The 13,673-nt window shown below is 46.7% G+C and overlaps 1 protein-coding gene and 1 long non-coding RNA gene across 8 annotated transcripts in view; one reads left to right on the forward strand and one right to left on the reverse strand.

Annotated features, from left to right (window-relative positions):
* The first annotated feature begins 25 nt into the window (after positions 1 to 25).
* Positions 26 to 13,673, forward strand: part of LOC141781424 (WAS/WASL-interacting protein family member 2-like) — a 35,429-nt gene continuing 21,781 nt past the window's right edge. For 4 of the 7 annotated variants that reach the window (XM_074657188.1, XM_074657186.1, XM_074657190.1 and 1 more), the window contains exons 1-3: positions 26 to 162; positions 6,297 to 6,394; positions 12,074 to 12,371. In XM_074657188.1, coding sequence (XP_074513289.1) covers positions 6,329 to 6,394; positions 12,074 to 12,371 — 364 coding nt within the window. In that variant the 5' untranslated portion in view covers positions 26 to 162; positions 6,297 to 6,328. Of the gene's footprint in view, positions 163 to 5,781; positions 6,067 to 6,296; positions 6,395 to 12,073; positions 12,372 to 13,673 lie in introns of those variants that run through there. The other 3 variants (XM_074657189.1, XM_074657192.1, XM_074657187.1) reach the window with 2 other exon arrangements.
* On the reverse strand, positions 8,987 to 11,346 carry LOC141779921 (uncharacterized). The gene is made up of 4 exons (XR_012596472.1): positions 10,935 to 11,346; positions 10,750 to 10,787; positions 10,674 to 10,711; positions 8,987 to 9,242 (listed from the first exon to the last, which is right to left on the reverse strand). It is a non-coding gene; the product is annotated as an uncharacterized LOC141779921 (long non-coding RNA).

A 13,673-nucleotide genomic window follows, 5' to 3' on the forward strand; every position in this document is an offset into this window, starting at 1 on the left:
GAGAGCAGGTCTGCAGAGCAGCAGAGAGGCTAACGGCTAACAGCGGAGATAGCTGTCCTCTGAGGACATCCCAGCAGAGACATGAAGACATGAAGACATGAAGACACCGAGCAGACTGATGACAGCATGACATCACCTGCAGGGAGCCGGTAACCTTCACAGGTAACATTCATCATCTCATATGAGAGGATGTACACACCTGCAGCTGATGCTAACACACAGCTAGCTAATGCTAACTGCTAAGCTAACTGAGCTAGCTGCGCATACAGTCAGGAAAGAAGAGTTCAACTGTGTGTGTGTGTGTGTGTGTGGTGTGTGTGTGTGTTGTGTGTGTGTGTGTGTGTGTGTGTGTGTGTGTGTGTGTGTGTGTGTGTGTGTGTGTGTGTGTGTGTGTGTGTGTTGTGTGTGTGTGTGTGTGTGTTTGTGTGTGTGTCCGGACAGATGTTGACTATTAAACTAAACAGCTGGAGAGAGATTATCAGAGGAGCTAACGTGTTAGCTTAGCATCCTGCAGAGATTCAGTCAGGCCGGTGCTGAGTCTGCAGCTAGGAGCTAATGATGCTAATGATGCTAATGATGCTGAGGATGCTAACACTAGCTCTCTGAGGATGCTGATGATGCTAACACTAGCTCTCTGATGATGCTAACACTAGCTCTCTGAGGATGCTGATGATGCTAACACTAGCTCTCTGAGGATGCTAATGATGCTAACACTAGCTCTCTGAGGATGCTGATGATGCTAACACTAGCTCTCTGAGGATGCTGATGATGCTAACACTAGCTCTCTGAGGATGCTGATGATGCTAACACTAGCTCTCTGATGATGCTAACACTAGCTCTCTGAGGATGCTGATGATGCTAGGAGCTGATGATGCTAATGATGCTAACACTAGCTATCTACTGCAGCTAGGAGCTAATGATGCTAGGAGCTGATGATGCTAACACTAGCTCTCTGATGATGCTAACACTAGCTCTCTGAGGATGTTGATGATGCTAACACTAGCTCTCTGATGATGCTAACACTAGCTCTCTGAGGATGCTGATGATGCTAACACTAGCTCTCTGATGATGCTAACACTAGCTCTCTGATGATGCTAACACTAGCTCTCTGAGGATGCTGATGATGCTAACACTAGCTCTCTGAGGATGCTGATGATGCTAACACTAGCTCTCTGATGATGCTAACACTAGCTCTCTGAGGATGCTGATGATGCTAACACTAGCTCTCTGAGGATGCTAACACTAGCTCTCTGAGGATGCTGATGATGCTAACACTAGCTCTCTGAGGATGCTAACACTAGCTCTCTGAGGATGCTGATGATGCTAACACTAGCTCTCTGAGGATGCTGATGATGCTAACACTAGCTCTCTGAGGATGCTAACACTAGCTCTCTGAGGATGCTGATGATGCTAACACTAGCTCTCTGAGGATGCTGATGATGCTAACACTAGCTCTCTGATGATGCTGATGAAGCAGCAGTGAGATGTCTCCTGTTCTAATTCAACTACTGGACTCAACAGACATCAGATATGTGGATCTGGTGTTAGAGGGTCTCTCAGAGACACCGTGCTGATGTGGTCCAGGTCTGACTAGTCTCACATGTTGTGGTCTTCATCTACAGCCCGGAGTCCGGAGTCTGGAGTCCAGAGTCCGGAGTCTGGATGGAGAGAAAACAGGGACATTACTTTTTCTGTTTCACAAATAGAATTAGAGTCTGATTCTTAATGTCTGAGTTCTTTATGTGATTACAGAGACCTGGTCTGATCTGGTCTGGTCTGGTGTGGTCTGGTGTGGTCTGATGTGGTCTGGTGTGGTCTGGTCTGGTCTGGTGTGGTCTGGTGTGGTCTGGTCTGGTCTGGTCTGGTGTGGTCTGATGTGGTCTGGTGTGGTCTGGTCTGGTGTGGTCTGGTGTGGTCTGATGTGGTCTGGTCTGGTGTGGTCTGGTGTGGTCTGGTCTGGTCTGGTGTGGTCTGATGTGGTCTGGTGTGGTCTGATGTGGTCTGGATGGTTACCCCGTCTTTACAGTATCTGGAGTCTCCATGTTTGAATAACTAATTGTGCAATAGAAATAGGCATTAATAATAAGAATTGTGTTTACAAATAAATAAATGGACTAATTAATTATTTGACATTTTCATTGTCAATAAAAAGAAGAATTATAAAAATAATTTACAAATGAAATATGAATCCATCAATAAATAGTTCAAATAATAAAAAAGGGATTAACAAAAACACCATAAAACAGTCAATAAGTACTTCATTTAAAAATTCATTCATTAATTCATAATTAAATAATGGAAGAATAGAAATAATGTAGTACTCTAGTACGTCTCTCTGTAGGAGGACGGTCTACTGGCGTCTGGTCGTCTCTCTGTAGGAGGACGTTCTACTGGCGTCTGGTCGTCTCTCTGTAGGAGGACGTTCTACTGGCGTCTGGTCGTCTCTCCGTAGGAGGACGGTCTACTGGCGTCTGGTCGTCTCTCTGTAGGAGGACGTTTACTGGCGTCTGGTCGTCTCTCTGTAGGAGGACGGTCTACTGGCGTCTGGTCGTCTCTCTGTAGGAGGACGTTTACTGGCGTCTGGTCGTCTCTCTGTAGGAGGACGTTCTACTGGCGTCTGGTCGTCTCTCTGTAGGAGGACGTTCTACTGGCGTCTGGTCGTCTCTCCGTAGGAGGACGGTCTACTGGCGTCTGGTCGTCTCTCCGTAGGAGGACGTTCTACTGGCGTCTGGTCGTCTCTCTGTAGGAGGACGTTCTACTGGCGTCTGGTCGTCTCTCTGTAGGAGGACGTTCTACTGGCGTCTGGTCGTCTCTCTGTAGGAGGACGGTCTACTGGCGTCTGGTCGTCTCTCTGTAGGAGGACGGTCTACTGGCGTCTGGTCGTCTCTCTGTAGGAGGACGTTCTACTGGCGTCTGGTCGTCTCTCTGTAGGAGGACGGTCTACTGGCGTCTGGTCGTCTCTCTGTAGGAGGACGGTCTACTGGCGTCTGGTCGTCTCTCTGTAGGAGGACGTTCTACTGGCGTCTGGTCGTCTCTCTGTAGGAGGACGGTCTACTGGCGTCTGGTCGTCTCTCTGTAGGAGGACGTTTACTGGCGTCTGGTCGTCTCTCTGTAGGAGGACGGTCTACTGGCGTCTGGTCGTCTCTCTGTAGGAGGACGTTCTACTGGCGTCTGGTCGTCTCTCTGTAGGAGGACGTTCTACTGGCGTCTGGTCGTCTCTCTGTAGGAGGACGGTCTACTGGCGTCTGGTCGTCTCTCTGTAGGAGGACGGTCTACTGGCGTCTGGTCGTCTCTCTGTAGGAGGACGGTCTACTGGCGTCTGGTCGTCTCTCTAGGAGGACGGTCTACTGGCGTCTGGTCGTCTCTCTGTAGGAGGACGTTCTACTGGCGTCTGGTCGTCTCTCTGTAGGAGGACGGTCTACTGGCGTCTGGTCGTCTCTCTGTAGGAGGACGTTTACTGGCGTCTGGTCGTCTCTCTGTAGGAGGACGGTCTACTGGCGTCTGGTCGTCTCTCTGTAGGAGGATGTTCTACTGGCGTCTGGTCGTCTCTCTGTAGGAGGACGGTCTACTGGCGTCTGGTCGTCTCTCTGTAGGAGGACGTTCTACTGGCGTCTGGTCGTCTCTCTGTAGGAGGACGGTCTACTGGCGTCTGGTCGTCTCTCTGTAGGAGGACGGTCTACTGGCGTCTGGTCGTCTCTCTGTAGGAGGACGGTCTACTGGCGTCTGGTCGTCTCTCTGTAGGAGGACGGTCTACTGGCGTCTGGTCGTCTCTCTAGGAGGACGGTCTACTGGCGTCTGGTCGTCTCTCTGTAGGAGGACGTTCTACTGGCGTCTGGTCGTCTCTCTGTAGGAGGACGGTCTACTGGCGTCTGGTCGTCTCTCTGTAGGAGGACGGTCTACTGGCGTCTGGTCGTCTCTGTAGGAGGACGGTCTACTGGCGTCTGGTCGTCTCTCTGTAGGAGGACGGTCTACTGGCGTCTGGTCGTCTCTCTAGGAGGACGGTCTACTGGCGTCTGGTCGTCTCTCTGTAGGAGGACGTTCTACTGGCGTCTGGTCGTCTCTCTGTAGGAGGACGGTCTACTGGCGTCTGGTCGTCTCTCTGTAGGAGGACGGTCTACTGGCGTCTGGTCGTCTCTCTGTAGGAGGACGGTCTACTGGCGTCTGGTCGTCTCTCTGTAGGAGGACGGTCTACTGGCGTCTGGTCGTCTCTCTAGGAGGACGGTCTACTGGCGTCTGGTCGTCTCTCTGTAGGAGGACGTTCTACTGGCGTCTGGTCGTCTCTCTGTAGGAGGACGTTCTACTGGCGTCTGGTCGTCTCTCTGTAGGAGGACGTTCTACTGGCGTCTGGTCGTCTCTCTGTAGGAGGACGGTCTACTGGCGTCTGGTCGTCTCTCTGTAGGAGGACGTTCTACTGGCGTCTGGTCGTCTCTCTGTAGGAGGACGTTCTACTGGCGTCTGGTCGTCTCTCTGTAGGAGGACGGTCTACTGGCGTCTGGTCGTCTCTCTGTAGGAGGACGGTCTACTGGCGTCTGGTCGTCTCTCTAGGAGGACGGTCTACTGGCGTCTGGTCGTCTCTCTGTAGGAGGACGGTCTACTGGCGCCTGGTCGTCTCTCTGTAGGAGGACGGTCTACTGGCGCCTGGTCGTCTCTCTGTAGGAGGACGGTCTACTGGCGCCTGGTCGTCTCTCTGTAGGAGGACGGTCTACTGGCGTCTGGTCGTCTCTCTGTAGGAGGACGGTCTACTGGCGTCTGGTCGTCTCTCTGTAGGATGACAGTCTACTGGCGTCTGGTCGTCTCTCTGTAGGAGGACGGTCTACTGGCGTCTGGTCGTCTCTCTGTAGGAGGACGGTCTACTGGCGTCTGGTCGTCTCTCTGTAGGAGGACGGTCTACTGGCGTCTGGTCGTCTCTCTGTAGGAGGACGGTCTACTGGCGTCTGGTCGTCTCTCTGTAGGAGGACGTTCTACTGGCGTCTGGTCGTCTCTCTGTAGGAGGACGTTCTACTGGCGTCTGGTCGTCTCTCTGTAGGAGGACGTTCTACTGGCGTCTGGTCGTCTCTGTAGGAGGACGGTCTACTGGCGTCTGGTCGTCTCTCTGTAGGAGGACGGTCTACTGGCGTCTGGTCGTCTCTCTGTAGGAGGACTTTTTACTGGCGTCTGGTCGTCTCTTTCAGTCCAAAATGGCGGCAGCGTAGCTATGCTGCTGGGAGCTGACGTTGGAACCAACTATTATATAACACGTTGTGTGACTGTTATTCCACTGACGCCGGTGTTACGCTGTATTCTGTCCCCCTCCTGATTTTTTGACCTGACTCAGGATATTTTTTTTGCCACGTCACAAACTGTAAAGGTGACATTTCTGTTGAAAATGAAACGATTTGATTGGCTGAATGAGAACAAGTTGTCCGTCTACGTCGGGGTTTTTAAAGTGCAACAGACGGGAGGTGTTGTCACGTTGCTCTTCAGCCCCTCTCCAGTGAAAATGGAAATGAACTGTTCTTTATTTACATTTTCATGTTTATGTATCATTGTTGTAGGTCTATGGAACGACGGGACGACGGAGTATTAGGACCACATTGAGGAAAAAAAAAAAATCTGCGATTTAGAGAATAAAGTCGTAGTATTATGAGAAATAAAGTTATAATATTATAAATTAGTAATTTTACTTGTTTTCTTTTTTTCTCATAATATTGTGACTTTATTCTGTAAATCTCAGATGTGTTTTCCCTCAATGTGGCCCTAATACTCCGTAGTACATTGTCTCTTTGGCCCTCACTGCATTAGACTGATATACTATATACTGAGTTACCTTTATCACAATGATCACATGTTTTGTGGCTCCAGACAGATTTATTTTGTATTTATTTTTTGTCTAAAATGGCTCTTTGATAGTAAAGGTTGCTGACCGCTGTGTTAGACCGAACAGCGTTTACTGATAAGAAGTGAAAGTCAATAGTTGGTTCCATGTCAACATCATCTCCCAGCAGCAGAGCTACGCTGCTGCCATTTTGGACTGAAAGAGACGACGAGACGCCAGTAAAACGTCCTCCTACAGAGAGACGTACTAAAGTAGAACTACATTATTTCTATTCTATTGTCATATTCTACTGAAATGTCCTGTGTTGAACATTAATATATTATAAATATAATAAGTGCTTTCAGTCCAAAATGGCGGCAGCAGCAGCTGCTGTTGTCTCTTTGCTTCTAAACTCTTTGATCAGACTTCAGGTCGTCCTGTCTGGTTTCCATGGATACGACAGCAGACTAACGGTCATGTGATGTGTGTTTGTGTGTTTCAGGGTGATCAGGTGTGTGTTGTTCCAGCAGCAGGATGCCCGCCCCCCCACCTCCTCCCCCACCACCAGGGGGACCCCCACCTCCCCCCACCTTCAGCCAGGTAACTCCACATCATCATCAGCCTTTGTTGGCGGTTGGCAAACCAGTTTAGAGGTGCGTTACCGCCAACTACTGGCCTGGAGTCGCTCCACTCTCAGTCCCAGTCTGATCCACTGGGAGACCCCTGCTGGTGGAACTCAGTACTGTTCATAACAAACCGGTTAGAACACGTTTACAGAGGCCCAACCCTCCACGTTCCACTAACAGGAAGCTAAAGCTGTGAGAAATCAGCAGGGCTGGAGGATCCACCCCCTGATCAATACTATCACCACCTCCTGTTCAATACTATCACCACCTCCTGATCAATACTATCACCACCCCCTGATCAATACTATCACCACCCCCTGATCAATACTATCACCACCTCCTGTTCAATACTATCACCACCTCCTGATCAATACTATCACCACCCCCTGATCAATACTATCACCACCCCCTGATCAATACTATCACCACCCCCTGATCAATACTATCACCACCCCCTGATCAATACTATCACCACTCCCTGATCAATACTATCACCACCCCCTGATCAATACCATCACCACCTCCTGATCAATACCATCACCACCTCCCGATCAATACTATCACCACCTCCCGATCAATACTATCACCAGACTAAGGTGCTTATTCTATATGTATTGATATTGATCAGTATTGTGGTTCTATATGTATTGATATTGATCAGTATTGTGATTCTATATGTATTGATATTGATCAGTATTGTGATTCTATATGTATTGATATTGATCAGTATTGTGGTTCTATATCTATTGATATTGATCAGTATTGTGGTTCTATATGTATTGATATTGATCAGTATTGTGATTCTATATGTATTGATATTGATCAGTATTGTGGTTCTATATGTATTGATATTGATCAGTATTATGGTTCTATATTGTGATGTATTGATTGTTGTTAACTTGTTGACCTCTAGACCATGAAGGGAACCAGATGAATCATCACTTCTAGAGACTTTAACTTCTATAAATCTCTAAATGAATCCAGTAGAATGTTTGATGTTCAGCATGTCTGTAGTCAGAGACGTCCTGAAGTCAAATAGATCAGGATCATTGGCAGGAATTATTGATTACATTGATTATCCAGCAACCCAGAAATCAAAGAATAAAGAAGTTTCCCTCACAGATTAGTGGAGTTTATCTTTTTAATTTATAATGTTTTATACTTCTGGTGAATATAATCCATCAATCTGGTTTCCATAGATGTATTTAATATCTCCATAGATACATAGTATCTCCCGTCAGCTCCGTTCTCTTTATCATCCATGGTCAGCTCCATCGGGGCCGTTTCAATGCAGAGAACACAAATGTCAGTATCTGGGTGCTCTACAGTCGTAGCGTCGGCCCGTTTGACCACGGAGACGAGAGCGACGGCCGGCTCCACCGCCACGTTACCTCCATACCATAACGTTACCTCCATACCATAACGTTACCTCCATACCATAACGTTACCACCATACCATAACGTTACCTCCATACCATAACGTTACCTCCATACCATAACGTTACCTCCATACCATAACGTTACCTCCATACCATAACGTTACCTCCATACCATAACGTTACCACCATACCATAACGTTACCACCATACCATAACGTTACCTCCATACCATAACGTTACCTCCATACCATAACGTTACCTCCATACCATAACGTTACCTCCATACCATAACGTTACCTCCATACCATAACGTTACCTCCATACCATAACGTTACCTCCATACCATAACGTTACCTCCATACCATAACGTTACCACCATACCATAACGTTACCTCCATACCATAACGTTACCACCATACCATAACGTTACCTCCATACCATAACGTTACCACCATACCATAACGTTACCTCCATACCATAACGTTACCACCATACCATAACGTTACCTCCATACCATAACCTTACCTCCATACCATAACGTTACCACCATACCATAACGTTACCTCCATACCATAACGTTACCTCCATACCATAACGTTACCTCCATACCATAACGTTACCTCCATAACGTTACCTCCATACCATAACGTTACCTCCATAACGTTACCTCCATACCATAACGTTACCTCCATAACGTTACCTCCATACCATAACATTACCACCATACCATAACGTTACCACCATACCATAACGTTACCTCCATACCATAACGTTACCTCCATAACGTTACCTCCATACCATAACGTTACCACCATACCATAACGTTACCTCCATAACGTTACCTCCATACCATAACATTACCACCATACCATAACGTTACCACCATACCATAACGTTACCTCCATACCATAACGTTACCACCATACCATAACGTTACCACCATACCATAACGTTACCTCCATAACGTTACCTCCACACCATAACGTTACCACCATACCATAACGTTACCTCCATAACGTTACCTCCATACCATAACGTTACCACCATACCATAACGTTACCTCCATAACGTTACCTCCATACCATAACATTACCACCATACCATAACGTTACCATCATACCATAACGTTACCACCATACCATAACGTTACCTCCATAACGTTACCTCCATACCATAACATTACCACCATACCATAACGTTACCACCATACCATAACGTTACCTCCATACCATAACGTTACCACCATACCATAACGTTACCACCATACCATAACGTTACCTCCATAACGTTACCTCCACACCATAACGTTACCTCCATACCATAACGTTACCTCCATACCATAACGTTACCACCATACATAACGTTACCTCCATACCATAACGTTACCACCATACCATAACGTTACCTCCATACCATAACGTTACCACCATACCATAACGTTACCTCCATACCATAACGTTACCACCATACCATAACGTTACCACCATACCATAACGTTACCTCCATAACGTTACCTCCACACCATAACGTTACCTCCATACCATAACGTTACCTCCATACCATAACGTTACCACCATACCATAACGTTACCTCCATACCATAACGTTACCTCCATACCATAACGTTACCTCCATACCATAACGTTACCACCATACCATAACGTTACCTCCATACCATAACGTTACCTCCATACCATAACGTTACCTCCATACCATAACGTTACCTCCATACCATAACGTTACCTCCATACCATAACGTTACCACCATACCATAACGTTACCACCATACCATAACGTTACCTCCATACCATAACGTTACCTCCATACCATAACGTTACCTCCATAACGTTACCTCCATACCATAACGTTACCTCCATAACGTTACCTCCATACCATAACGTTACCTCCATAACGTTACCTCCATACCATAACATTACCACCATACCATAACGTTACCACCATACCATAACGTTACCTCCATACCATAACGTTACCTCCATAACGTTACCTCCATACCATAACGTTACCACCATACCATAACGTTACCACCATACCATAACGTTACCACCATACCATAACGTTACCTCCATAACGTTACCTCCATACCATAACATTACCACCATACCATAACGTTACCACCATACCATAACGTTACCTCCATACCATAACGTTACCACCATACCATAACGTTACCACCATACCATAACGTTACCTCCATAACGTTACCTCCACACCATAACGTTACCACCATACCATAACGTTACCTCCATAACGTTACCTCCACACCATAACGTTACCACCATACCATAACGTTACCTCCATAACGTTACCTCCATACCATAACGTTACCACCATACCATAACGTTACCTCCATAACGTTACCTCCATACCATAACATTACCACCATACCATAACGTTACCACCATACCATAACGTTACCACCATACCATAACGTTACCTCCATAACGTTACCTCCATACCATAACATTACCACCATACCATAACGTTACCACCATACCATAACATTACCTCCATACCATAACGTTACCACCATACCATAACGTTACCACCATACCATAACGTTACCTCCATAACGTTACCTCCACACCATAACGTTACCACCATACCATAACATTACCTCCATAACGTTACCTCCATACCATAACGTTACCACCATACCATAACGTTACCTCCATAACGTTACCTCCATACCATAACATTACCACCATACCATAACGTTACCACCATACCATAACGTTACCTCCATACCATAACGTTACCACCATACCATAACGTTACCACCATACCATAACGTTACCTCCATACCATAACGTTACCACCATACCATAACGTTACCTCCATACCATAACGTTACCTCCATACCATAACGTTACCACCACACCGTAACGTTACCTCCATACCGTAACGTTACCTCCATACCATAACGTTACCTCCATACCATAACGTTACCACCATACCATAACGTTACCTCCATACCATAACGTTACCTCCATACCACAACGTTACCTCCACACCATAACGTTACCTCCATACCATAACGTTACCTCCATACTATAACGTTACCTCCATAACGTTACCTCCATACCATAATGTTACCTCCATACCATAACGTTACCTCCATACCATAACGTTACCACCACACCATAACATTACCTCCATACCGTAACGTTACCACCATACCGTAACGTTACCTCCATACCATAACGTTACCACCACACCATAACGTTACCTCCATACCATAACGTTACCTCCATACCATAACCTTACCTCCATACCATAACGTTACCTCCATAACGTTACCTCCATACCATAATGTTACCTCCATACCATAACGTTACCTCCATACCATAACGTTACCACCACACCATAACGTTACCTCCATACCATAACGTTACCTCCATACCATAACGTTACCTCCATACCGTAACGTTACCTCCATACCATAACGTTACCACCACACCATAACGTTACCTCCATACCATAACGTTACCTCCATACCATAACCTTACCTCCATACCATAACGTTACCTCCATAACGTTACCTCCATACCATAATGTTACCTCCATACCATAACGTTACCTCCATACCATAACGTTACCACCACACCATAACGTTACCTCCATACCGTAACGTTACCTCCATACCATAACGTTACCTCCATACGTAACGTTACCTCCATACCATAACGTTACCACCACACCATAACGTTACCTCCATACCATAACGTTACCTTCACACCATAACGTTACCTCCATACCATAACGTTACCACCATACCATAACGTTACCTCCATACCATAACGTTACCTCCATACCATAACGTTTCCTGTCTGTGACAGAGTTAGCATGCAGCTTTAGCTCTGCTCTGTCTAGCTCTGCTTTTCCTGTCAATGTGTGAAACCCAAAGTGTTTCCATCCTTTACTGGATGTGTAGTGTTTACCACGCTGGATTTAACATGGGAGGGTGCAGGTCGTATCCACGACGACCCTCCAACGGTTTAGACTCTCTGAGCTTTGTTTTGGTTGACGGATACGTAACGGATATGACGTCACGTTACTCAGACTACCACAATAAAAGCGGTAACTTCCTTCTAGCTCCTCAGAGACTCAGATGAAGCAGATAGATCCATCCTGGTGTTAAAACATCTGTTTAGAAACCGTTAAAAATGAATGGCGATACAGAGGTGAATTGATTTTTTCTCCACCCTAGAGCTCAGTAGACTAATGGTGTATCTCTCCCCACCACCCCCCCAGGCCAATACCAGCGCCCCCAAGCTGAGCAGAGAGGAGGCTAAAGGTCGCGGCGCTCTGCTGACGGACATCTGTAATGGCTCCAGGCTGAAGAAGGTGGCGGTGGTGAACGACCGCAGCGCTCCGCTGCTCGACAGTAAGAGCCAAACACCAAAGAGCCAAACACCTCCCACAGATCACCCATACATTCGCTTATACCAATACCTACACCAGCAACAGAGCCAGCCTCAGCAGCAGGGGGCGCCGTCTGAGGAGCAGCAGAGGACGGCCGCCGATAAGAGCTCCGCTCTGACACTAGAGAGTAAGACCACCATCTTCTGTGATGTTAGAGGACGGCTGTAGGAGGCAGCAGGGTGGTAGCCAGCCGCCACTTCCTGTCCAGAAGCTACACACATCCACACTCATATTAGAGCTGTCCAAATTCAACATTTAAAGGTGCTAAATTCAACATCACAACATTATTATATCATCAACAACTGGTGTCTATGTAAAGGTATAGAGAGGGAGATGATCACTTCCTGTTAGTGGAGGGAACCAGAGAGATGATCACTTCCTGTTAGTGGAGGAACCAGAGAGATGATCACTTCCTGTTAGTAGAGGGAACCAGAGAGATGATCACTTCCTGTTAGTGGAGGGAACCAGGGAGATGATCACTTCCTGTTAGTGGAGGGAACCAGAGAGATGATCACTTCCTGTTAGTGGAGGGAACCAGAGAGATGATCACTTCCTGTTAGTGGAGGGAACCAGAGAGATGATCACTTCCTGTTAGTGGAGGGAACCAGAGAGATGATCACTTCCTGTTAGTGGAGGGAACCAGAGAGATGATCACTTCCTGTTAGTGGAGGGAACCAGAGACATGATCACTTCCTGTTAGTGGAGGGAACCAGAGAGATGATCACTTCCTGTTAGTGGAGGGAACCAGAGAGATGATCACTTCCTGTTAGTGGAAGGAACCAGAGAGATGATCACTTCCTGTTAGTGGAGGGAACCAGAGAGATGATCACTTCCTGTTAGTGGAGGGAACCAGGGAGATGATCACTTCCTGTTACTGGAGGGAACCAGGGAGATGATCACTTCCTGTTAGTGGAGGGAACCAGAGAGATGATCACTTCCTGTTAGTGGAGGGAACCAGAGAGATGATCACTTCCTGTTGGCGGACGGAACCAGAGATGATCACTTCCTGTTAGTGGAGGGAATCAGGGAGATGATCACTTCCTGTTGGCGGACGGAACCAGAGATGATCACTTCCTGTTAGTGGAGGGAACCAGGGAGATGATCACTTCCTGTTGGCGGACGGAACCAGAGATGATCACTTCCTGTTAGTGGAGGGAACCAGGGAGATGATCACTTCCTGTTGGCGGACGGAACCAGAGATGATCACTTCCTGTTAGCCTACAGAAATACGTCATATAGGTGATGCTCCCAATCTCACATTTAGCACCTTTAAAACAAATTATTAGATGAACTGAAAACCTCAGAATACAATTTGGTGTTTTTGTTTTCCATTTTGATTTAGTGAAACATTTAGTTTCTTCTCTCGTCATTTATTATATTAATACTAATCATGTTAACTGGCTACAAAAGTTAAGTGAGGTAGTTGAAG

Source organism: Sebastes fasciatus, chromosome 13 (genome assembly GCF_043250625.1).
Source record: "Sebastes fasciatus isolate fSebFas1 chromosome 13, fSebFas1.pri, whole genome shotgun sequence".
Lineage (NCBI taxonomy): Eukaryota > Metazoa > Chordata > Actinopteri > Perciformes > Sebastidae > Sebastes > Sebastes fasciatus.